This window comes from Orycteropus afer, unplaced genomic scaffold (assembly GCF_000298275.1).
Source record: "Orycteropus afer afer isolate SDZICR_OR568_19922 unplaced genomic scaffold, OryAfe1.0 scaffold00043, whole genome shotgun sequence".
NCBI lineage: Eukaryota > Metazoa > Chordata > Mammalia > Tubulidentata > Orycteropodidae > Orycteropus > Orycteropus afer.
Window position 1 is genome coordinate 4484529 of NW_006921630.1, and position 26513 is coordinate 4511041.

Consider the following 26513-nt stretch of genomic DNA (forward strand, 5'->3'; position numbering starts at 1 on the left):
AAAAAAAAAAAAAAAGAAATCAGACGTCATATTGCACTGAGCAAATGTGCTGTGAAGGACCTCTTTAGAGTGTTAAAGAGCAAAGATGTCGCTTTGAAGACTAAGGTGCGCCTAACCCAAGCCATGATATTTTGAGTCACCTCATATGCGTGTGAAAACCAGACAATGAATAAGGAAGGCCAAAGAAGAATTGATGCCTTTGAATTGTAATGTTGGCAAAGAATACTGAAAATATCATGGACTGCCAGAAGAACAAACAAATCTTTCCTGGAAGAAGTACACCCAGAATGCTCCGTAGAAGCAAGAATGGCCAGACTTCCTCTCATCTACTTTGGTCATGTTGTCAGAAGTGACCATTCCCTGGAGAAAGATACCATGTTTGGTAAAGTAGGGGGCCAGTGGAAAAGGGGAAGACCCTCAACAACATGGATTGGCAGAGTGGCTGCAGCGATGGGCTCAAGCATAGCAAGGATTGTGAGGATAGTGCAGGACCCAGCATTGTCCATTCTGTTGTACGTAGGTCACTATGAGTCAGAATCAACTCGACAGCACCTAAGAACAACAGTTATTCGTTTTAGGTAGTGCCTCAGTTTGGAGACCTTTCTCCTTTAGAGCAGGAGTACACTGTTTGAATTTTCAGCTTTGTAATTACTTTTTAGTTCTTCTTGGATGTTTAAGTAGATAAGTGTTAAAATTGTTGCATCCTTGTTTTAAAATTAAGATTTTTGTTTTAAAGTTTTAACATTTTGAAAAGAGAGTAAGTATAACTATAAGATGGTAGCATTAAAACTGCTAATACACAAGTTTTTAATCACAAAAGTTTTTTTCCCATAGCTGTAGTTCATACATACAGTATTAACTACTGTGCAATGAAGGCTTTGAGAAAGTACTCTGGGAAAATTAATCCTTAGGACAGTGGCCTCAGATATTTTCTAATGTGGTGTATGCATTCTAGACAACCTAGAGTAGTCTTGCCTAGCAAAGGTGCACACATCTACTCTGAGCTCAGTGCTTCTTGGAATATTTTCTACATATGAGTCATACTAATTATGTTTAAATTTTCAGTCTTACCATATAATGCTATAAATCAAAAGATAATCTACCATCATTCACCCTCCCAACACACATACACACCTCAAAAAATTCCTTCAGTAATTGTTACCACAGTTCTTCCAAGGATGTACATAACTATATACACAGGAGAAGGGTTAATCCGTTACATATAATGAATAGCTTGGGGCATTACTGTTTATTCTCTCATAGAGCCCCAGCTGTAAAAGTCTGATGGACAATTCAACTTAATACATAAAGGACATATCAGTCATCTCAGTTTAATCAAGAGTCAGAATTATATTTGACATAAGTTTTAAAGTCATTTCATGCTATTTTGAACTTTCCAAATTTATTCCCGCAATTTTTTCTCCAGCTAATTTAAAACTCTCTATTTGAGATCAATTTAACTAATGTTCTGGCCAAGGAGAAAGTTTTTACATTGTGATAGTGCTGTTTTTTGTTTGCTTTAATTTAAGGATTCCATCCTCTTCTATCTTATCTCCAAAGGCAAAGAACTGAATTTCATTATTACATCAAGCTTTTTACTCCTAAGGCAGAAATAGTTTTCACAAAGAATAAAAAGAGAATATATGTGCCATGAACCTCTAAAAACAGGACCTCTGGTGGTGTAGTGCCTAAGGCATTTGACTGCTAACCAGAAGGCTGGTGGTTCAAACCCACCAGCCACTCCTCGGGTGGAAGGTTGGGCAATCTACTTCCATAGTGATACCGCCTTGGAAACCCAAGGAGGAGGTCACTTTGAGTCAAAATCGACTATATGGAAATAAGTTTGGGGTTTTGTTTTTTTTTTGTATAGTGATGTTAGCATGGTGCCTAAGGCATTTGAGTGCTAACCAGAAGCCTACTGATTCAAACCCACCAGCCAGTCCTCAGATGAAAGGTTGGACAATCTACTTCCCTAGTGATACCACGTTGGTCTTAAACTGTGATAGACTTAATAAAGAAATACTCTGTGCTTATGTGGATTTTCTGGTGGTAGAAAAAATTCTTTATTAACATAATGAATTTGAGCTGTGAGTAGACATGTAAAACATATTTATGCTATTTTCTTGTTACTTTAAGTCATCTTGTCCACTATATTCTAGTGTATTACAAAATAAATCTAGCAGCAATAGTATTAGAATGAAGAATTAGTATGTGGAATGAAGAATTAGTATGTTTATTTTATGAGCACAGATTAGAGGACTTATTTTTAAAACATAAAATGCAAACAGGTAAAATAATTATAGAATAACTCTTGATTTTAGGTAGCAGTGATGGTTCTGAACTAAGTGAAGAGACTTCCTGGCCTGCTTTTGAAAGGTAAGAGAAATTACCCCTTTACATTTTCTCTGAGTTTATTTTGTCTATTTTTAAGTATATGGTAATGTGAATATTAAGAGAGAATTTTTATGACATATCCTCAAGGGACTGTTTGTGATTCCTACTGGTAGTAGAAATCAGAATTTGATCTTTGAGTCTGTAATTGTAAATAAAGAAAATGATTGCTTGACGGGATCTTATGTATATATATTCATTTAATGGCTTGACACATAATGTATTGGGTTTAGTATATCTTAAATTGTTATTTTAAAATAATAAGAATCAATCATAGTCAACATGCCTACGTATGTATTAAAAAGTATAATTATTTCTCTAATTTTGGTTTATTTAAGTCATTTTTTAAGGCAGTTAGTGGTACAATCAACTTCATTTTCTACTGCCTTTTCAAGGGCAAAATGACTTAGTAATTCATAAATTAGAAGAAAAGCTTGAAGATTGCATTTAAATTGTAATAAACTCAAATAAATTTGCATAGCATAAATAGATTTTTTTACTGTAATATTTTATAAGTCATGCCCCCCTTCTCATTTCCCTGTTGCTATAGCTTTAAATCTGTCATCTGCCTGCAGCAAATAACATGACTGTTGAACTTCAGGTATAAGATCTTTTTAAAAATGTAGCTAAACACTTGGGACCATAGTGGCAGGGGCCATCAAGCACAATTGGCATAACATACTACACAGAAACATTGTTCTACCTCCTACTTAGGCGAGTAGCGACTGGGATCTTAAAAGCTTACAAGCAGCCATCTAGATGCAACAATGGGTCTCTCCTCGTACAGAGCAAAGAAGAATGAAGAAAACCAAAGATTCATGGAAACAATTAGTCCTAGAGACTGGTACACCATGCAATCCACAGCCTATACGACTATGAGACCAGAAGAACTAGATGGTGCCCGGCTACCATGATCAACCACTCGGAGGGGGATCTATGTAGGAGATCCTGGATAGAGAGGGAGAAAAATGTGGAACAAAACTCAAAATCATTTGGGGGAAAAAAAGGGGGGGAGACCAGGTTTGCTGGTCTGATAGAGCCTGGTGGAACCAGAGACTATGGCCCCTAACTGCCCTTCAGATCCAGAATTGAACCCACACCTGTGGCTGACAGCCAAACAAAAGACAGGCATATGAGTTGAACATGTACTTGAGGTAGATACACTCCTTGGAGAGATCAATCATGAGAGAAAGAAGAGCTATTTATGCACAGGGAGACAGTTCAGGGGGCAGGAATACATGGAGGGATGGACACAGGGAAGAGGTAACTATCTAGAGGAAGTGGGAGGGCAGCTGTTACATTGTGGTAAATTGTAGTCAATGTCATGAGACAAAGTGTATGTGAACTGCTGTATGGAAAGTGAATTTGCTCTGTAAACTTTCACCCAAATCACAATTAAAAAAACAAAAAAAATGTAGCCAAACAACACAAACTATTTTAATCTACTGAATGTCCATTTGGATTCTTATATGATCTCTATTTCAGTTCTGCCATTTCAAATTTGACTGGTAACCAAAATAATTGCTCTAACAAAGCAACTAAATTTCAAAGCGACAAGAATGTCATTTATATTGAATTTTAAATGTCGTATTAAAACTGATGAGGTTGATATTTAGTTACCTAATCCCTACCAGTCACTTTTTAATAGAAAACACATCCTAAACTATATATTTGAATTCATTTTATGCAGTATAAATAGAAAATTAGACCTTTGTTCTTGATGAAACTTCATAAAAATTTCTCACCATTTTGTGATTAAGATTTTATTTGTAAGTTGTATTTCTATGTACTTTTAATCCTTTCTATTCTAATTATCAGTGTTCCCAAGTTTTATTCTCTTTTGATTTGGGTTTTTTTTTAACAACTTGTCTTTGCATCTCTTCCAAACATTACTTTCAATCTCTTTATTTGGCTTTACCTGAAATGGAAAAAACACACAGCTGCCTCTGCCATGCTATCTGCGTTTATGCAAATTGTCTTAGTTCTCCACCCCACCCCACCCCTCACTAGAAAGAGCATAATACATTCAGATGCTAATTATAGAATATATTGTACTTTTAGATGAAATGTAGTGATTCACAGAATTGTTTATCAGATTACTAGAATTGTAAGTGAGTAACCAGAATGGTGTTATGTTAAATAATCTGTTCTCATCCCAGCACGTTACTTACACGACAACAACAGTAATTAGTGGTGGTACCTTCACATCTCAAAACAATATTTTTCTCTTAAGACAAATGTTTTGCAGACATTTGCAGCTAAAAATCTACTCTATTTGTACCAAGTTTAAATCAGTGGCTCTTGGAAAATTTTGAGAGCATTTAAATTAATGCCACTAAGCAAGGTTCAGACATGAAATAATAAAAAGTGAATAAAGAACTAGGATTTAAAAACACTCTGTGAACTTGAAACTCTGAATGTTAAACATGCCAATTTTTGTTCTTACTTCCTTGTAAATAGAGAGACATCAAATATGTTATGGCTTAAGTTGCTAAAACAATGTTTTTTGTTTTAAATAGCATTTATCAACAGTGCTACTTTTGGCTTTTCCCAGACAAAGAAGTTCAGTATTTTTGTGTATGTGTGTGTGTTTCCTTTTTAAGCATTACATACCATTTTTTAAATGTTAACTCATACCCTTTTTATAATTTATTGGCTTTGTCAGTTGATGAAGAAATAAAATTGTGCCTCTTTTTTTTCAGTTCATCTTTTATTAGTTGTCTTTGATTTAATATAAAGCATAAGGAGGAAAATAAAGTGTTTGTGCCACACTAGTTTTAAATTTACAGATCATACTGCTTTTTAGGTGTCTTCATAGGGATGTAAGGAGCTCTAGTGGCACTGTGGTTAAAGCATTGAGCTGCTAACCAAGTGATTGGTGGTTAGAACCCACCAGCTGTTCCATACGAGAAAGATGAGGCAGTCTGCTTCTATAAAGATTTACAATTTTGGAAACCCCCTGGGACAGTTCTGCTCTGTCCTGTAGGGGTCACTATGAGTCAGAATCAACTCGATAGCAATGGGTTTGGTTTGGATCATAGGGTCGTGTAACAAAAACGAATGATACAAGTCAGGGATCATAATTAATCTGGAATCCAAAGAGTGGAATAGAAAGAAAATAAGTTTTTAAGTATTTTTCAGGTTTTGGTAACACTTGGTTATTATAAATTACTCTTTGATTCTTTTAGCAGAGTAAATGTATATATAAGTGTATGGTAGTGCTGGATACCTAAGTGTTTCTAGAGTAAGTAGTAGAAGAAAACATTTTGACTCCTGTGCTGCATGCTTTAAGAAAGAAAGAAAGGAGCAATCACTGTCCTTTTGTAAGATTTAGAAAATTGTATTACACGAAGAAATACTGTTCTCTAGGTACTGATGATGATTGTGTGAATAAAAGTATATGTAATATATACAATTTATAATGGAATCCAACAGGAACAGATTATACCATTCTCTCGGCTCGGTGACAAGAGTGGCACGAAATGGCTATCGAAGCCACATGAAGGCCAGCAGGTACAATTCCCCTGCATTCAGGGGTCACAGAACTCCCTCCTGGTGTTGGTGATTGGCTTACATGGGTGTGGTCTGACATTAGTTCTGTTCTTTTCCAACTAATTCCTTTAAAAAAATAAATAAAATGCCCAGGAAAACTCGCTTTCCAAGTTATATAGAGGATAAAATTGAACTATTCTTTCTGATCCACAGAGCTCATTGCTAAAATTTGCATCTTCATGTCAGATTTTTTAAATGCTTCCAAGTCAAAAACTTTTTAACTGTGTAGTTCTTTTTAATTCTGCAAGTTTTTGGATGAGCAATATAAAAATTAGCTTGTTATTCATAAGGCTGAAATCAAAGCATTTTCTTTGCTAAGGAATCTACATTTATTATGTATCTGATAATGTACCTGATAAACTGCAGGTCCTGAATTTAGACAGGTCTACTGATATTTGTGCATTTAAACTCATGTTCATTCAATTATTTATTCATTCATTCTCATTAAACCAAGTTTCTTTGTGCAGTATATTAGCTGTGGAAGAAGAAAAGGATGGTAGATTGGTTGAGGTGTATGTAGTTAACTATTCACAATTAAACCAAATATCAAACTTTTGAAGTGAACTTTATGTTACTTTGATGGTGTCTGATCTCCTTGTGTCTACTCCCTGTATGTAAATAGCTCTAACATGCAATTTCTAGTGGTTTCTAGACTTTAAGTCACTCTGAAGACACCTAAATGCATAAAGGGATAAACTGACAAACTTTCATCTTTCTTTGCTGTTGTAGGAATGCTGCAGTGCATGTTCCACCAAAAACTAATCAGTTTTTAACAGTGTATTTTAATCAGCACATACAAAAATCATTCTTGTTTTAAATATAGGATCTTAAATAAATTGGAGAAAGATACTAAAATGTTTGGTTATTTTGTATGATTTTTTTAAGATGTATGAAAAGGAAATCTTGACCTTTGGAGTTATTCTTTTCTTGGGGCACTGTTATTCTATAAACAAGCACTTATGGGTTGTTGATGTTGTTATGTGCCGTCAAGTGACCAGACTCATAGCGACCCTTCCTTGGGTTTCCGAGGCTGTATCACTACGGAAGTAGATTGCCCCATCTTCCTTCTGAGGAGTGGCTGGTGGTGGATTAGTTGTCATTAAAAGTTCTTGCAGAAAGCCAAGCTTTTTAGTCTGTTGTTACTGCTTTTTATTACTTTTTTCAGCTATTTTAGAATTAAATTAAGCATTTTTTTTCTTTTTTCCTTTTGTGAGCTTCTGCTATTTTTATTTTCAGTTTGATGTACTTAAATACTTTTAACAATTAGAATCCACATCTTTCTTTACCAGGACTGATAGTTTCTAATGGGGAAAAAAAGTTTCAACAGTGATGCAGTCTGGCATGTTAAGAAGAAGAAGAAAACTTAAATTCTTAATTTAATCTTTACTAAAGTGAATTACTCTATTCTTTCTAAATTACACTTGTTCAAATTTGTAACGAAGTGATTTTTTTTGACCATCTGCTGGCTTTAATAACTTCCTAATTAACTTGTGACAGCTTAACAATTTCAGATCAATAAACCATTATAATTGTCTTCTCAGCACTGAATAAAATAACAGTTTTAAAATTAAGGATAATTACATTTTATTTAAGTACTTACTTGATGACTACTACAGATAAAAGCTCTTATATGTTCTTTTCTTCATTTCATTATTTATAGTTCTGCAGAATCAGAAGATTTGGCAGTACATTTATATCCAGGAGCTGTTACTATTCAAGGTGTTCTCAGGAGAAAAACTTTGTTAAAAGAAGGCAAAAAGCCTACAGTAAGATTTCATTATACTATATTTTAACACACGTCTAAGAAAAAATATAAATGTATAAAACCGATTGCCATCAAGTCCCTTCCAATTCAAATGACCCTATAGGACAAAGTAGAACTGCCCTATAGTGTTTCCAAGGCTATAAATCTTTACGGAAGCAGCTGCCACATCTTTCTTGTGTGGAGTGGCTGGTGGGTTCAAACCACTGACCTTTCAGTTAACATCCTAGTGCTTAACCGTTGCACCACACTGACTCCTTTATAAATACATAGAGCCATTGAAAAAAAAAAATAAAAGCAATTGAAATAAAACTGGATATAAGAGACTTGAAATAATTTAAAATACACGTTTGCCTCACCATATTTTTCAATTTAAAATGTTGTTATCCCTGCCATGAAAATTTCCACTAAATTGTACATTAAGGTATAAAACTGTTTCTTAGACAGCCCTGAAGGTTTAGACTGTTAAGAGGTATTTTAATGATAACTTTGGGGAAAATAGAGAATGGAGGAGACTAACAACCCTGAAGAAATGGAATTGCACCGATTTTGTCTTACCAGGTTTAAGTTTTTTCCTAAATCTCTTATATAGGTAGATTTTTGGGTGGTGTAAATGGTTTACACTTAGCCACTAACCTAAAGGTTGTGGTTTAGACCCACCCCAGAGACCTACAGAAGAAAGGCCTGGTGAACTGCTTCCCTAAAAGATTACAGCCAAGAAAACCCTACAGAACACTTCTACTGTATAACGTAAACCATGAGTTGGAATCGGCTCTGTGATGACAGGTTTGGTTTTTATTTTTGGTAATGTACGGGTTTTTTTTAACTGCATAAAATAGACTGCAGATATTAAATATCCTACAAGCCATAACTGTATTTAAAAAGAACTTTAGTGGAACAAAGTTTTTCGTATGTAACATAAAAATGTGTTCTTCCTCAAACTGGTACAGTACTTTGACTACTAAAAAAAGAAGGTGGTTTTGTTTTTTGGTTCCCTCAGGTAATATTATAGTTTATCTAATTTGGAATATAAAAACTTTTACTTATACCTACACCTTATATACCCAAAACTAAACCTAATGCCATCAAGTTAATTCCAACTCACAGTGACCCTTTAGGACAGAGTAGAACTGCCCCATAGGGTTTCTAAGACTGTAAATCTTTATAGAAGCAGATTGCCACATCTTTCTCCCACAGAGCAGCTGATGAATTCAAATCACTAACCTTTTGGTTAGCAGCTGAATGCTTTAACAACTATGCTACCAGAGCTCCACAGCTTATATAAGGGCTTCTTAAAATGTAAAAGTGGTTTATATCTAAGTAATCTGATTTTCCTATTTGTATTACAAACTGCAGCAACATTCAGTCAAGAGACTACACTAGGCTGGCTAGTGGCTAGTGAACTAAGAACAGCATGTCAGTTGAAGAATAGCACACATCTCTTGTGTGCCAGGTAATAGACACAGAACAATTGAAAAAAAAAATGTTGAGGCAAAATACCTACCTCATAGAGATTGCTTTCCAATGAAGAGAAATGGAGAATAAACTCTTAAATAAAGTAATGGGATGAAGAGTAATGAAATTAGGAGGCATGCCATTATAAAAAAGCATTTAAGCTGAGATGTAAGTGAGGAGGGTGAGTTAGCTGTGTAACATCACAGGGAAGAGTGTTCATTGCTTGATGATACATTGGATGGGATACATGAGAGAAAACGTGGAAATGATGATAATGTTTGGGTTTTTGGAACTGAGCTGGGTAGATGTTAGGGATATTTATTGAAATAATGAAAGATTTTTTTTTGTGTTGTTCATGAGGGTTAGTCTTGGCCAAGTTCACCTTGGTATGGTTTCTAGACAGTCAAGTGCACATGTCAGTTTAGCTCTTGAAAGAATGCAGTTTTAAGAGCTGAACAGAGAGGTGATGGCCAGGGATAAGAGATGTGGGAGTCATTGTCATACAGTTAGTATTTGAAGCTGGGACTGGACGAGAGCTCTGTAGTATGTAGAGGTCTGTTACAAGAAGAGTTTAGAGGGAAAATAAAGAGCTGTTAACACAGAAGCCAAGCAGTGAAGTATTTCAAGAAGTAAGGACTGCTCAGTTGTTCAGATGCTCCTGAAAACTTGCGTATGTTGAGGACAGAGGACCACTGACAGTCATCGGTGACCCTGACAACAACAGTTTCAGCTTGAAAGCCTTACTGAAGTAAGTTGAGAAAATGGGCAAAATAGAAATAAAGTCAAGAATTAGCAGTTGTGCTATAAAAAGAGCAGGAAAATTCCATGGTGTCTGGGGAGTGAGCTGATGGGTCAAGGGAAGAATTTTTTAAAATGGGGGTAGTATTAAGTAAGGTCCGGTTGTATAGTAGTAGAGGGAAAGAAATTGAGATGCAGTGGAAGTGAGTTAATTACAGAAGGAAATTCCTTGAGAAAGTTAGAAATAGGAATGTAGGACATAGAAGGAGACTTTTGAGTTTGTCCTTACAGAGAAGCAGGGTTAACTATTCTGTTGTAGCAGTGAGGAAGGCTGTGTGTGTGTTGTGAGTTCACAAACAGGTATTTGGATGGAAATGATGCTGAGAAAATGAGGTATAGTACTCATCAGATTGCATACCTGGGAAGTATGCAGTGAGATCCTTGTGGAGGGTGGGATATTAGAAATTTAAGGATAGAGGAGAAGGTGTGAAGTAGTGAAATAATTGCGAGTTGTGAAATAATTCCCTGGAGAAGGATGTCATGCTTGGTAAGGTGGAGGGTTGATGAAAGAGGGGAAGGCCTTCAATGAGATGAATTGACATGGTGGCTGCGACAATGGGCTCAAGTATATAGCAGGGATCATGGATCTGGCGCAGGATCGGGCAGTGTTTCGTTCCACTGTGCATGGGGTCGCTATGAGTCGGAAACGACTTGACAGCACCTAACAACAACAATAATATGGTACCATGTAATCAGGTGGTTAGATTTAACTAGGGTTAGGGCCTTAGAAGAATGGGACAAAGGGATTAAAGTATTTGGAAGAGAATGATGTTAGTGTTGGACCATGGGATTTAGGCTAGATACAGAGGAAAGAGAAGGGGAGAACCATGGGGTGGGGTAAGAAATACTAAATAATATTACAAGTGATAGAATTCTTGATGTAACCAAGAATTACCTGAATGAGAGTACTAGAATATATTAGCAGGAATAGTATCATTTTCAGCTAATATAATTAGATTTCAGAAGTCTGAGGTTTGATCAAGGAGCCCTGGTGGCACAGTGGTTAAGCACTGCTAACCAAAAGGTCAGCAGTTCAAAGACACCAGCTGTTCCACAGAAGAAAGATGTGGCAGTCTGTTTTTATAAAGATTAGAGCCTTGGAAACCCTGTCAGGCAGTTTCTACTCTGTCACATGTGGTCAATATGAGTCAGCATCAACTTGATGGCAGTGGGTAATGGGTATGGGTTGACCATTGGATGGCTAAAGTGGAGTTGGCACTAAGACAGTGAAGAAAGTGAAAGGTCAGTTGCATTTTATTAGTATATTCATGTTTTTGTCTTCTGCAGGTAGCATCTTGGACAAAATATTGGGCAGCTTTGTGTGGGACACAACTTTTTTACTACGCTGCCAAATCGCTAAAGGCTACAGAAAGAAAACATGTAAGTATTACACCTCTAAATTGTTAGCGTCATTTTACAACCTCTTCATGTTGTAAAGAAGGTGGTCCTGATAGGATGTGTTTTGGGGATCATGTTTTGTTTTCATATTCTAAACCATTAGGTCTTACATCTAATTCTTGTATGAATAGTGTGAGTTTTAGTCGGTATGGCCATTCCAAGGAAGGAAACCTTTTACATTTTTTGAAGTTTCTTTTTTAAATGGTGTTTTTCCACTGAAGATGTCAAAACTGCACATTCTGAATGTCTGTGTTGACATCAAAGCCTTCCCTGACCTGCGTTTCTGGTTCAGAACATGCCTCAAAACTATTACCTTGGAGTCTCAGTTTTTAATCTGTAACATGTGAAAATTTAGGGCCAACATCTAGAGTTTCTTTCCACCTCAAAGTCTGATACCATGATTTTCCCAACAATGGGCAGTCACAATAATAGTTACTATAGTCAGCAGTCAGCTTTCTTGTGTTTCGTATTACTTAAAAGAAGTTTCTCAGTTTTCTTTTTCCTAAATATAGACGTTTCTCATAAATCTTTTTATCTGCTGTTTTATTTTTATAAATTTTTATAAAGTTTCTGAAAGGAATGGTAATTTGTTTCTATGTTGTCTTAATAAAATGCTTTTCAGAGGAACGTCATTTCTAAGTCATGTATTTTGGGGAAAATATTTAGGTGGTTTAAAATTTACTGAGGAAATGTAAGCTACTAAAGAAAACATGTCAAGTTGTTGAATAGAAAACCAGCCTGTTCTGTAAATTTTCACCCAAATCGCAATTAAAAAAAAAGATAAAATAAAAATATTTTTAAAAAGTAAATCCTTTTTCTACTTACACGTTACCCAAACAACACTGCTGTGTAATTCAGAGACGCTCTTGTTTATTTTACAGTCTTATTTCTTTAATCAAACCAAAGGTACAGAAGAGAACGTTTTTTGTTTAAATGAATGTAAGAAGGTACAATAGGCAACCTCAGAACTGTTTACTCCATTCTGGACAGCATCCCCCTTCTTCCTGTCAGCTGTACCCACAGCCCATCATTGTCCTGAATTTCAACTTAATCTTTTTTTTTTCCTCAAGTTTTACCATATGTTTTCTTAAACAATACATTGTTTCATGTTTTAACTGGAATCATACATATATATATTCTCAAGCACTGGCTTTTTTGCTATTTTGGTACAGTTTTATAGATAACTCTTTCATTGAAGCAAAGGATCCATCCGTTCTGTGAATGTTTGTTTTTTGTCTTCTAGACAAGTTGACTATAATGCAATACAATTACTTAGATTAGTTTCATTATAACACTTTGTAGAGTGATTGGGAGCTCTGGTAGCATAGTGGCTAAGGCAACTTGACTGCTAACCAGAAGGCTGGTGGTTCAAACCCACCAGCCACTCCTCGGAAGGAAGATGGGGCAATCTACTTCCGTAGTGATACTGCCTCGGAAACCCAAGGAGGGGTCGCTATGAGTCGGGCCGACTCCACGCCACATAACAACATTGTAGGAGCTCTGGTGGCACAATGGTTAAGTGCTCATCTGCTGACCAAATGGTTGTGGTTTGAACCCACCAGCTCCTTGGGAGAAAAGACTTGATAATCTGCTTCCATAAAGACCATAGCCTAGGAAACCCTGTGGGACAGTTCTGCTCTGTCATAGAGTCGCCATGAGTCAAAATTGACTCACGAGCACACAGTAAACAAAATAGTACTGGGGGATAAAAGGTTGATATAATAAATCTTATATAAAGCAAATAATTTTCCATATCACCTCTTTTGAAATACTTGTTGACTGGACTTCATTTAGTCAACTAATATAAAGAAGTAGTTATTCAACTATTAGGTATATCTGTGCAGGGAGGAGTGTGCCCAAGACCATGTCTATGGATGGCAGACAGTGGTTCTACAAGTGTATATGTATGTTCTGTAAGAATTCCCAAGTATATAGTAGAGCTGACGAGGGACAAGGTTGTAGTCACTTCTTGGCCATAGCCAGTTACCCAGAGGGAGCGAGTAGTTGGACCTTTGGGCTCAGGACCATAGTCTCAGGGGACATCAAGCTCACTGGTATAATATAGTACACAGAAACATTGTTCCACATCCTACTTTGGCGAGTAGCAACTGGGATCTTAAAAGCTTGCAAGCCGCCATCTAAATGCAACAATGGGTCTCTCTCCTCATCCAGAGCATAAAAGAATGAAGAAAATCAATACTTGGAAACAGTTAGTCCAAGAGACTGGTACACCATGTGATCTTTAGCCTATACGACTACGAAGCCAGAAGAGCTAGATGGTGCTTAGCTACCACTGTCAACCCTTGGAGGGGGATCTATGTAGGAGATTCTGGATAGAGTGGGAGAACAATGTGGAACAAAAAGCTCAAAATTATTTTAAAGAAAAAAAAGGACCAAGTTTGCTGGTCTGATAGAGCCTGGCAGAACCACTGAGACTATGGCCCCTAGCTCCCCTTTGGGTCTGGAATTAAACCCACTCCTGTGGCTTCCAGCCAAACAAAAGACAGGCATATCAGCTGAACATTTACATTAGGTAGATACACTCCTTGGCGAGATCAGTCATGGGAGAATAGAAGGGCTGTGTATGCACAGGAAGACAACTTGGGGGGCAGGAATGCATGGAGGAAGGACACAGAGAAGAGGTAACTATGGGGAGGAAATGGAAGGGGAGCTGTTGCATTGTGGGGAATTTCAGTCAGTGCCATGAGACAAAGAGTATGTGGGCTGCTGTATGGAAAGTGAATTTGCTCTGTAAACTTTCACCCAAATCACAATAAAAAAAAATTTTAGAAAAGAAGTAGTTATTTAAAATTAAATTTTTTGTTTTGTTTTTCCTAGCTATAATTAGAAAGAGGCCAAATTAGAGAAGTTTTAAGATAAGTGACTTTGTCATCTAATCCATATGTTAAATAATTCTTTGTACATGACGTTGGTGTTTGACATATAGGTAATTGCTAACATGATAGTTTGGGTTTTTAATTATGTAAGGTTTCTGATAAATAATTCATATTAAGTGTTTAGAAATTACAGTATAGGAGGTCATAAGGAAATCAGCTGTGGATGCCAAGGAAATGGACTGTACTTCTCATCTTTTCTGGTTAAAGCTATAAAGATTAAAGAAAGAATTACAAGGGCAGAATAGAGGGTGTAGAAGCAGGACTATGTTTATATTTATTGTCAGGTAGAGATAGAAATAAAACCAATGAAGGAACAGAAATGTTTTCGAAGTTAAAATTTAAAAAAAAAAAAATTGGAAGAAAAGATTTGCTATGTATAAGCAGCAAAGAATTAAAATCTATTATATAAACACAGCATCACCTATATTATGATTTTGCCCAAATATGTGACCTGAACCTAACCATGAGGAAACAGCCAAATGCAGATTGTAGGACATTCTAAAGACAGCTGGTCTGAAATTCCTAAAAATGGCAGAGGCGGGTGGGGCGGTGGGGGACTCAGGAGGACTGTTCTAGATTAAGAGATTGAAGAGGCTTGGCAACCAAATGCAGTATATACCTTTGTTAAATCCTGGAATTAAAAATAAAATTGTCCCATCATTGGGATAGTTGAGGAAGTTTTAATAAGGTCTTTATATGATTTTGTCTGAGATTTCTTGGGTATCATAATTATATTGTGGTTATGTAGGAATATATTCTTATTCTTAGGAGATATGTGCTGAAGTATTTAAGGGTCAGTGTCCTGTCTACAACTTGAATTTAAATGTTAAGAGAGGTCAAATAAATGCGGGGAAGAAAAATACATGAAGGGTATTTGGGTAATCATTGTAGTAGTCTTTTAACTTCTCTGTAGTTTGAACTTTTTCAAAATAAAAAGCTGGAGGCAAAAAAGAAAAATCACTATGAAACTATACCTGTACAGGTATGTGTCACTTAACAACCACTTAGGCAGTCCAGCTGTATACACACCCATGGTCCCATAAGGTCTTTTTAGTTTTGAGGGAAAGTAGCTCTCCTTTTGTTTATTATTTCTCCATAATGGTTATAAAGGGAGCTCTGGTAGTGTAGTGCCTTAGGCTGGTGGTTCAAACCCACCAGCCACTCCTTTGGAAGGAAGGTTGGGCAGTCTACTTCCATGGTGATACCGCCTTGGAAACCTGAGGGGTCGCTATGAGTCAGGTCTGACTCGACAGCACATAACAGCAACAACAATGGTTATAAAGACCCCAAACCCCATAGTGAACCCCATAGGGCTCCAGGGCACATCCCAGTGCTTGTGGCACCTCCTTCCCCTCCTCCTGTCTTCATTTACCCACCCAGGAGCCATGCAGCCTTCCCCTCTGAGCATAGGGTGGCACCTGTTGGGGCTTCTCCACTCCTGCCATGAGCACTGGTGTTACAGGCCAGGCCTGGGACACATGCAGGCTCACGGTTCTGGGCAGTGGCTGCACATGATCAGGAAGCAGCTTTACCAGCAGCAGCCGCCAGGGCCACCACCACCAGCTGCCGTCTTGGTACTACATCCCCAATCCTCACAGCCACCTCTGTGCAAACCCTCCTCTGCACACTTCATTGCACCCCACGCTTGTTATTGCCAGGCTTTTAAATTTTGGCTAAACTGCTAAGCATGAAATGGTATCTCTGGATTATAATTTCCATACCCCTCATTGCTTAATGAGGTTGAGGATTTTTGTGTGCTTATCGGTCATTGATTTCTTCTGTGAAATGCCTTTATACATATTTTGCCTGTTCTTCTGTTTGATGGTGTATTTTTGCTACTAATTGGTAAAAATTCTTTAGATACTAACCTATTACCAGTTATGAGTTACGCATATCTTTTTCCAGATTATTAAGACTTATCTTTTCATTTTCTTTATGGTGTCTTTCAATAAAAACTACTTAATTTTAAAGTAATAAAACTTTTTTCCCCCTTGTTTATGGATATTACTTTCTGAGTTATGTTTTTTTAAAAAAATCCTTCTGTAACTTGAGATCTTTAAGATATTTTCATTATCTATTAATAGTTTTGCATTTTGCTTTAAAGTCTATCTGGAATTAGGCGTATGTGTAGTGTAAAATAGACATCCATTTTCATGATTTTTCTGTGCAGATAATTCATCCTTCACTGGTTTGTAGAGCCTGCTCTTGTCATGTTGATTTGCAACTATATGCATGGATTCCTTTCCAGATTTCTCTTGCTTTATTGGTCTTTGCCTGTCTCAGTAGTTCACAGACTCATCACAGTAGCTTTATAGTCTTGATGTGTAGCAAGCCAAGTCCCGCCAGTTCTTCTTCAGACGTATCTTGACTATTTTTAGTCCTCTGACCTTATAAATTTGAGAGTCAACTTCTAAAGTTCCACCTAAAACTCTATTAGAATGTTTATAGAAACGATGCACTTCATAGATCAATTAGGGAGAATTAACATCTTTACCACATTGCACCTTTTTCTTCATTTCATAGTATTTCTCCATTGATTTGGGTCTTTTCTAATGTCTTTTAACTAAGGGTCATACTTTTTTACATGTTTTGTGTTTGACATTAAAAGAATGAGAATTCTTTATTTGTTGTTACGTGCCATCGAGTCATCTCCAACTCACAGCGACCTTATGTACAACAGAATGAAACACTGCGTGATCCTGTGCCAGCCTTATGATCCCTGCTATACCTGAGCCCATTGCTGCAGCCACTGTGTCAATCCATCTCGCTGAGGGCCTTCCCCTTTTTCATTGACTCTCCCCCTTACCAAGCATGACAGCCTTTTCCAGAGAATGGTCCTATCTAACAATATGACCAAAGTAGGTGAGGCCATTCTCTCTTCCAAGGAGCATTCCAGCTGCAATGCGAATTCTAGAACACTTCATTGTTCTCAGGCAGAACCTCTTCATGGGTCAAGAAGCAGTTGTTTGAGTAGAACAAGGGGATAGTCCGTGGAAAAGGTATGCAGCAAGGTTGTATCTTTTTACCTTACTTATTCACTCTGTATATCGAACACATGATTCAAGAAACTAGTCTATGGAAAAAAGAATGTGGCATCAGGATTGGTAGAAGACTTGTTAACAACCTGTGATACGCAGATGACACAGCCTTGCTTACCAAAAATATGAAGATAACTTGAAGCCCTTACTAATGAAGGTTAAAGACTACAGCCTTCGGTATGAAGTATGCGTTAATGTGAAGAAACATGAAGAAGATGATAATCCTAACAACTGGACCAATAAACATCATGATAAATGGAGAAACAAAAATTGAAGTTGTCAGCAGTTTCATTCTACTTGGATCAATAATCAGTGTTCATGGAAGCAGCAGTCAAGAAATCAAATGATGTATTATTACATTAGGCAGATCTGCTGCAGAAGACCTCTCTAAAGGTTTAAAAAGCAGACACTTCACTTTGATGACTTAGGTGCACCTGGCCCAAGCCGTGGTCTTTTTTACTTACCTCATGCATGAGAAAGCTGAACCATGAAAAAGGAAGACAAGAAAAATCGATGCCTTCAAGTTCTGGTGTTGATGAAGAATATTGACTACACTGTGACCTGTCAGAAGAACAAACCAGTCTTAGAAGAAGTACAACCAGAATGCTCCTTAGAAGCAAGGATGGCAAAACTTGGCCCACTTACTTTGGACACAGCATCAGGAAAGACTAATCTCTGGAAAAGGATGTCATTTTTAGTAAAGTAGAAGGTCATCAAAAATGAGAAGGAAATCTTCAGTGACAAAGATCGACACAGTCGCCACAACAGTAAGCTCCAGCATACCAACACATGAAGTCGGCGTAAGACCAGAGAACGTTTTATTCTGTCTTTGTATAGAATTACAGCTGACTTTTATATTGATCTTGTTCCACCCATCTTGAAAATCTTTCTTTTATTAACCCAGTAGGTTTTGGTGAGTGTTCTGTGTATGTAATAAGATCATCTGTGAATAACTGCATTTTCATTTCTTCCTCACCTTTTACTTTGTTGTTGTTGTCTTCCTGAACCAAGTCTTCCAGTTCACTGTTGAATGGAGGTAGCAATGGTGGGCGTTCTAGTCCTGATGCTGATTTTGACATATTTTTAGCATTTTACCCTTCAGTATGTTTACTGCAGGGGATTTCTTCTCTGTTTTGTTTTTGTATAGATTTAGGTTTTTTGTTTTGTTTTTTGATAGATATTCTGGTGGCATAGTACCTAAGGCACTGGACTGCTAACCAGAAGGCTGGCGGTTCAAACCCACCAGCCACTCCTTGGAAGGAAGGTTGGACGATCTACTTCCATAGTGATACCACCTCAGAAACCCAAGAAGGGGTTGCTGTGAGTCGGATCTGACTCAATGGCAGAGAGTTTGATTTTGGTTTTATTCTTTATTAAAGAAATTCCTATCCATTTTTACTTGTCTAAGTTCTTATCACAATGTGTTACATTGTAGCTTTTTTTTTTTTTTAGATGATCATCTCGTTTTCTCCTTTACTCTGTTAATAGGGTGATTTATCCAGACACTTGCTGGTTTATTCAGTCATCAGGTTTAAGATATCAACTCTATTAAAATGTGTATTTCCCATGAAGTAGCACAGTAACTCAGTGGGGAAAAAAAGATGAATTTATCAGATTCACTAAAAGATCATGCTCTTTAGGAATGAAGAATAGGACAGTTAGGTTTTGATGATGAAATATCTGGAAAATAGAATACTACCTAAGGAGGGCTTGTCTAGATGGAATTTAGTAGTAAAAGGCCCTGGGCAGAGTTGAACCAGCATGAATTCCCACATCTCATCTCTCATTAGGAGAAACTGCTGAAGCTTAATTTTTCCTTAATATGAGCCATTAATGTTGTGTTTCCATTAATTATCCTTTTTCCTCTCAGTTCAAATCAACATCAAACAAGAACGTGTCTGTGGTAGGATGGATGGTGATGATGGCTGATGACCCAGAACATCCAGATCTCTTCTTGCTGACTGACTCTGAGAAAGGTGAATTGTTAGAGTAACTGGGGTTTAAGGAATTGCTTATACATAACTTTTGATAAGCCAGAGTCTAGTTTAACTGGGATATTCTATATCAGGAGTGTTTGTATAGTTTCATCTTTTGGGAAAATATGTCACATAATACATTTTAATGATACCTTAAATTCTTTAGAGTTTATTTTCTTTACTACATGGGAATAAACTTGAAAATTAAAAGCCCAAATAATCCCTTGAAAGCTAACCAAAAGAGGGAGAGAAGGAGAGAGAGAAGAAGGAAATGAAGTTGACACGCCATAGGCCACAATTATTTTAAAATCTCAGAGATTTGTCATATATGTACTAATCTGGTGGCAGTGTTTAAAGCTTAAGCTGCTGACCAGAAAGGTCAGCATTTCAAACCCACTAGTTGCTTCACTTGACTGCTAACCCGAAGGCTGGCGGTTCAAACCCACCAGCCAGTCCTCGGAAGGAAGGTTGGGCAATCCTACTTCCGTAGTGATACTGCCTCCGAAACCCAAGGAGGGGTCGCTATGAGTTGGGGCCGACTCGACGGCAAATAACAACAACAAGAAGTTGCTTCACAGGAGAAGGATGTGGCAGTCTGCTTCCGTAAAGGTTTGTAGGCTTGGAAACCCTAACGGGCAGTTCCATTCTGTTATATAGAGTCTCTACAAGTCGGAATCAACTTGATGGCAGTATTTTTTGGGGAAGGGTTTTCATTTATACCCTGAATTATATTATTCTTAAGTTCTGAGTATGGCAGAAGTTATTTTTAATTAAATTAATTGGTTATTTGATATCAGTCACTTTCCAAATAAATACAGTTCTAATACTTGCCATACAATATATGTAGACATTTATGAATTAAATTATTGGCAGTTGACCGTAGGAGTTTGCTTATAAAGTAGATAAGAGAATTTGGAGGGTTGGCTGTATACAATCATACCTTCTCACACTACCTGAGCCTGTAGTGGGTACCTGAGCCTGTAGTGGGTACCTGAGGCAGTCCATCAGAAAGGATCCTTGAGCAACTGCTACTCTTCTTCCTAACTGCCAGCTGTTGACAAGCACCACACAGGAAGCCAGAAGGAAATTCTTTCACATCTGCCCAGAATCCACTCTACACTAACTCCAACTCATAACTGAAATGAAATGTCACTACTGTTTATTGACTATACTTTCATTTCTGTTTATTTAAATGCTATTTTGTGTACTACTTTTAGGAAGATACAGGGATCTTGGTGGTGCAGTGCCTAAGGCATTTGACTACCAACCAGAAGGTTGGTGGTTCAGACTCACCAGCCACTCCGTGGAAGAAAGATTCGGCAGTCTTGCTTCCGCGTTGGAAACCCAATGGGGGTCACTATGAATTGGAATCACTAGGCAATCAGTTTGGTTTTTTAGCTTTAGGAAGATAGAGTATGTTAAGTAAAGACTTAAGTAAGGAAATATGTTAGATATGGAAGAGAAACACCAGCACTGTCTTGTTTTGAGAATAAATAAATTTATTTACAGATTAAGGACACTTTTCTCTATATTCTGAATTTAAAACTCCAATGCTGCAAAATCCCAAAGGCATTATTGATAAAGTTCCATTTTAAAAAGATATCATTTTCATTGGGTTTAATTAACACATTCTTTGTTTTCCTTAGGATGCTTAACAGAACTATTTTGTTGTAGCAAGGCTATTTATTGGGTCTATTACTGGTGGTCTTTTTGCAGGAGAAGGGAAAATGGACAAATGGCAACTGTGGCCTGCTTATTCGTAGATAGTCCTTTTATTCAGACCTAATGTCTGCATCTGAGTTCAGTAAGCAAAATAATGTTACTTGGATAAATTAAACATTTGGTGAAGGAAAAAAAATGCTTCTGAAAGTGAAAAATTTCTTTGACTATTAGCATCTCAAAGAAAAAATCTATGGTGTCCAAATATGGTCAGGCTCTTCATCCATTGAATGCAATTAAAGGGAAGAGAGTAGAATTTTTTAAGACCTGGGAAATAAAAAGACTTTAGGTCTTCTTTGCAGCATTACTTACAATAGCTAAAAGGTAGAGAGAACCCAGATGTCCATCAGCAGATGACTGGAGGAACACAATGTGGTCTATACATATTCTGCCATAAAGAGAAATAAAGTTCTGATACGTGCTACAATGTGGATGGACCTTGAAAGCATTATGCTGAGTAGAATAAATCAGACACAAAAGAGCAAATAAGCTATCATCCCACTTACATGAAGTATCTAGAATAAACAGATACATAAACACAGAAGTTTATTAGAGGTTACCAAGGGCTGTATTGTTATGTGCCGTCGAGTCAGACTCGACTCATAGCGACCCCTCCTTGGGTTTCCGAGGCAGTATCACTACGGAAGTAGATTGCCTCATCTTCCTTCCGAGGAGGGGCTGGTGGATTTGAACCGCCAGCCTTCTGGTTAGCAGTCAAGCGCCTTAGGCACTATGCTACCAGAGCTCCCCAACAACAATAACAACAACAAGGGCTGGGAGGAGGAGGAATGGGGAATAACTGCCTAAAGGGTACTGAGTGTCTGTTTGGGGTGATGAGAAACTTGGAAATGAATAATGTTGATGGATGCACATCATGCTGGATGTAGTGTCACTGAATTAGACACTTGGCAAATACCTTGTTATGTCTATTTTACCACAATATTTTTTAATTTAGAGCAGCCTATAGTATAAATCCTTTCTTTGCTCAGTTTATTGCCTTCTCACCTTAATACATATAACCATAAATCATTATCATTGAATTAGAGGCAGTATAAACCAAAAAACCCTGAACCAATTGCTGTCAAGTCAGTTGCAACCCATAGCAATATTACAGGGTACAGTAGATCTTCCTCAGAGGGTTTCTAAGGCTCTAATGTTTATCGAAGCAGACTGCCACATCTTTCTCCCACAGAGTAGCTGGTGAGTTTGAACCACTGACTTTTCAGTTGGCAGATGAGCGCTTTAATCACTGTGCCACTTAGGGATTCTTACGGATGATATAGGAGCTATTAAATACACAAAACACAGATGAATTTCTCATATTCTACAAGGGAAAGAAATGCTGTCTTAGATTTCCCTGTAGAGCCATCCACAGATCTGGAAATTTGTAATAACCTTGACAAATGTAACTGAAAATGTTGTTGAAATTGATAGTAATTCAATCCTTGTTGTTGAGTGCCACTGAGTCAATTCCAACTCATAGCAACCCCATAGGACAAGAGTAGAACTGCCCCATAGGGCTTTCTCGGCTGTAATCTCTATGGGAGCAGACTGCCAGGTCTTTCTCCACCGGAGCTGCTGGGTGGGTTCAGACCTCCAACAATTTCATTAGAAGTTGAGGGCTTACTTGTTTGCAGCACTCGAGTTCTTTCATTAATCCTTAGTCATGTTAAATAGCTGTTTAAATGTCAAAACATACTAAAGCATTTTGGCATGTAGAAACGTAAATTAACACTAGTTTTTAAATTGATTTACATCTCTTCTAATTCATAAACAGCAAAATGGTGACTTTCTGGGGAAAAAAAAAACAGTAACGTGAATTTGTTTGCATAGGGGACTCTTTGTATTGGAAAATCAGGAGAACACTAGTGGTTTATATTGCTTTTTGATATTTGTCAGGATTATTCTATCATAGTCCAATTTTTTTTTTTTATTTCTCCTTTGTTTTTGATAATTTTAGGGAACTCATATAAGTTTCAGGCTGGCAGTCGGATGAATGCAATGCTGTGGTTTAAGCATTTGAGTGCAGCCTGCCAAAGTAACAAACAACAGGTGAGCATCTCTCTTAGTCCTCAGAAGAATCTATAATATATCTTAAAAGATTCCAAAGAGAAGTCAGTGAAATACTTTTCTGAATGAACTGGGCAAAGAGTAGTGTTTTTATTATTATTGACAGTAGGCAAGAAGACATGAAGTGTGCATTGTAGTGAGGAGCAAGACAATAAACAACATACAATTTCAAGTAGTAAAAACTATATAAAGAAAATAAAACAATAATGTGATACAGAGTGATGAGAATAGATCCAGCTTTCAATAAAGGAGGAGGAGATGGCATTGACCTGAAGGACTAGCACCAGCCATATGAAAATAGGAGGATGCCAGTTCCAGGTAGAGGGAACGGAGAATGCAAAGGTGCTGAGGCTGGAAAAAGCTTAAGGTATTCAGAACAGAGTAATATAGCCAGTGTTGGTAGAATGTGGTGAGAGGCTAGGGAGTATAATATCAGAAGAGGTAAACACTAGATGGCTCTTCAGTAAAAACTATTGTGATTCATCTTTACTTGTTCTAAGGTGCTCTGGTGGCACAGTGCCTGAGGGATTTGACTACTAACAAGAAGGACAGTGGTTCAAACCCACCAGCTGCTCTGCAGAAAGAAAATTGGGCAATCTACTTCTGTAAAAATTTACTGCCTTGGAAACCCAGTGGGGGTCACTATGGGTCAGAATTGACTAGTTGACAGTTAGTTTTGTTTGTTTGTTTTTACTTGTTCTAATTACCATTTGATATGGCTTCCCATGGTTACAGTGAAATTAGAAACCATTTTGATCTTTGGTTTGTTTTTATTTTACTGAAACAAACATGGTGTTATTTAGAGACTTTCAGCTCCAAAGGAGAAGGAATCTCTAGTGTTGTTTTCCCAAAACCTTGTTGCACGGTTAGAATTGAACCCACAAATTTGTAAAGCAGACAGACATACATTAAACAGAACTGTAGTTATGGAAATTCTATAGACTTTTTGTAGAACCAAGTTTTAGTTGAACATACTTGAAAATCATTGGCTTAGGGTATTAATGATAGCTAATACTGCATAAAATGATATAGAAGTATTTTTCATTCTACAATATTCTTAGGATCTAAGTTATTACCCTTTTCTTTAATAAACGAAACTCTAAGGCTCAGAGAAGCTAAATGATTTGTTTCAGGGTTGGAGAAGTGAAAAATGGTTGGCTCGGGACCCGACTCTGATACCTTCATCCTTTAAATCCATTCTTTCTAAATATCGTTGAAATAGACTTAGTTTGCTCGTAATTTTGTTATTTCATATGTATATATATCAAATAAATATGAAAGACTGATAGCAGTATTTGGTACCATTTTAAGCAACCTTCATAAAGGAGATGAAAAAATGCCATAGAGTACAGATTACTGTCTTATCCTTGTCACGTTAGTGTCTAGGGCAGAATGAAGGAAACAGACCTTCTTTTGCCTGCACTAATCCTTTCTGGAGTCACCTCTATGCTATACATTCTCTTTAAATGCAGCTTAAAGTATTAAGTGTCTTTTAAAAAAAAAAAAAAGAAGAAGAAGAAAAACCTCAGATTTCAAAATATATCTAGGGTAGTATATGAACACCAGCATACGATTCAGTTTTCTTAAACTTTGAAAGCCATATAGACAAGAGAAATTGCTGAGGAAAAAAAAAAAAAATATATATATATATATATATATATATATGTGTGTGTGTGTATTATAATAAAATATTTGGGTAGTAAGGAAATTAAAAAAAGATTCCGTTTCTTTTGCTCTTTAGTGGACCTTCTTGCTGAATCAGCCAACCACTAGTCTTTTCATCTGCTTGCGTGTTTGTTTCTATACTTGAAAAATCAGAGTAAAAGCAAATTTATAAATAGATGTGGTAAAATTTGAAACACGTTAGACTCTGTTTGTCATCATATCTGCCTGTCTGTATTTATGCTTCATCTCCCTTCACCCCAGAATGCACTGAGAAGACTCAGCAACACATTAAACGACGTTCAAGTAACATAGAAGAAAGTGAAGCTCTTACTTTATTTCAAAATGAGTTTTTTCTCACCAGACCCAGAAATTTATACTTTAAATTAGTTTGAGCATTTGTATTTTGTTTGATTTATAATTCAGTTATGGTTATATTGTTGAACAGAATTTTTCATTGAGAAGCTGATGCATGTAAGAGATGCATTTTTTTGAGTATCATAGGTTTTCAGAAAAAGATGAAAGTGTGAGAACATTAAACTATCTTAAAAGACAAGGAGAAGACCATGTACATATAAATGTCTTTACCAGCACAACTATGGAAAGCTGGTATTAAGGATAAAGAGTGTTTTCTTTAACAAAGTGAAACCTTTAGACTTTGACTAGAAGATTTATTAGCTAATTTTAAAAAAAAAAAACATTCATATTTCAAAATTATTATTATTATTGAATTTCAGACTTTAAAAATCAAATTATATTTGATTTACTCTATAAATAGTAAGTTAATCTATAGCCTATTGATTTTTGAGGTTATAAAATGTCAGATCTGAATTTATCTAGTTTTATTCTTTTGCATTTGTATTCATAATGACTTCACAAAGAAGTTCTTAGTATCTGTGCTGGATTTAGAACATTTACATGTTAGAATTTACTGTAACAGATATAATGAGGAAAATAAACAATGACAGGCGTGTTTCTCTGGAATCTCCCCCTGCCAGAGGCATACCTAATGCTCTGCGCATTCATTCATTCATTCATTCATTCAGTAAACATCATCTGAGCCCCGGAGTCCATTTGCTAGAGAGAGAGAGAGAGTATTAACCTAGCTCAGTGGTTTTTCTCTCTGAAATGTTCTGGGGTATTCATTTATTCATAAATTATTGAAGTGTCTTCTATCAAATTTAGGTCAGAGAGATTTTAACATTTGGGGTTGCCTAAATGACAAGGAAAGATAAGAACTATTACTTGAAAAGTAGTGGTTTAAACACTCTTGGTTTGTGATCCCTATATCTCATAGGTTCCTACAAACTTGATGACATTTGAGTAAAAGAAGAAAGGTGAACTGTTGCTCTACAGTGAGAGTGAGGACCTGAAGGAGTGCCAGCTATAGACTGATCCTGCGCCACGAAGGAGCCCACAGGTTCCAGCTAAGCCTTTGGAGTTCTGAACCAAAAAGCACTAATTTCAGGGAATGAAGTGAGAACAAATTAGAGTTGCAAAATGAACTGCCATTGACCATGCTTCTTATCTCTGAATTGACCTGTGGATACCACTGCCTTAAAAGAATGAAAGGAGAACCAACATGAAACACCAAATAGTGTGTGTGAATCCTCTGGCGGTGCTGTGCTTGGAATAGATGATAGCTACTTTGCATTTCTTTTAACTTTCTACTACATTTTGGAGGGGGGAATTGCCTTTTTTTTAGATATACTTCAAAAAAGAAAAATCTATTTCTTCTGGGCTACATCAGGAGCTGGTTTTGGACTGGCGTGTAGAGATACTTTAACTTTGTAGG

The 26513-nt window shown here is 36.8% G+C and overlaps 1 protein-coding gene across 1 annotated transcript in view; it reads left to right on the top strand.

Annotated features, from left to right (window-relative positions):
* RALGPS2 (Ral GEF with PH domain and SH3 binding motif 2) overlaps positions 1–26045 on the top strand; it is a 156626-nt gene extending 130581 nt beyond the window's left edge. Inside the window, exons 13-19 of the mRNA XM_007937615.1 lie at positions 2322–2376; positions 5827–5904; positions 7604–7709; positions 11246–11338; positions 19162–19267; positions 22947–23038; positions 26016–26045. Coding sequence (XP_007935806.1) covers positions 2322–2376; positions 5827–5904; positions 7604–7709; positions 11246–11338; positions 19162–19267; positions 22947–23038; positions 26016–26045 — 560 coding nt within the window. The remainder of the gene's footprint in view (positions 1–2321; positions 2377–5826; positions 5905–7603; positions 7710–11245; positions 11339–19161; positions 19268–22946; positions 23039–26015) is intronic.
* The last annotated feature ends 468 nt before the right edge of the window (positions 26046–26513 follow it).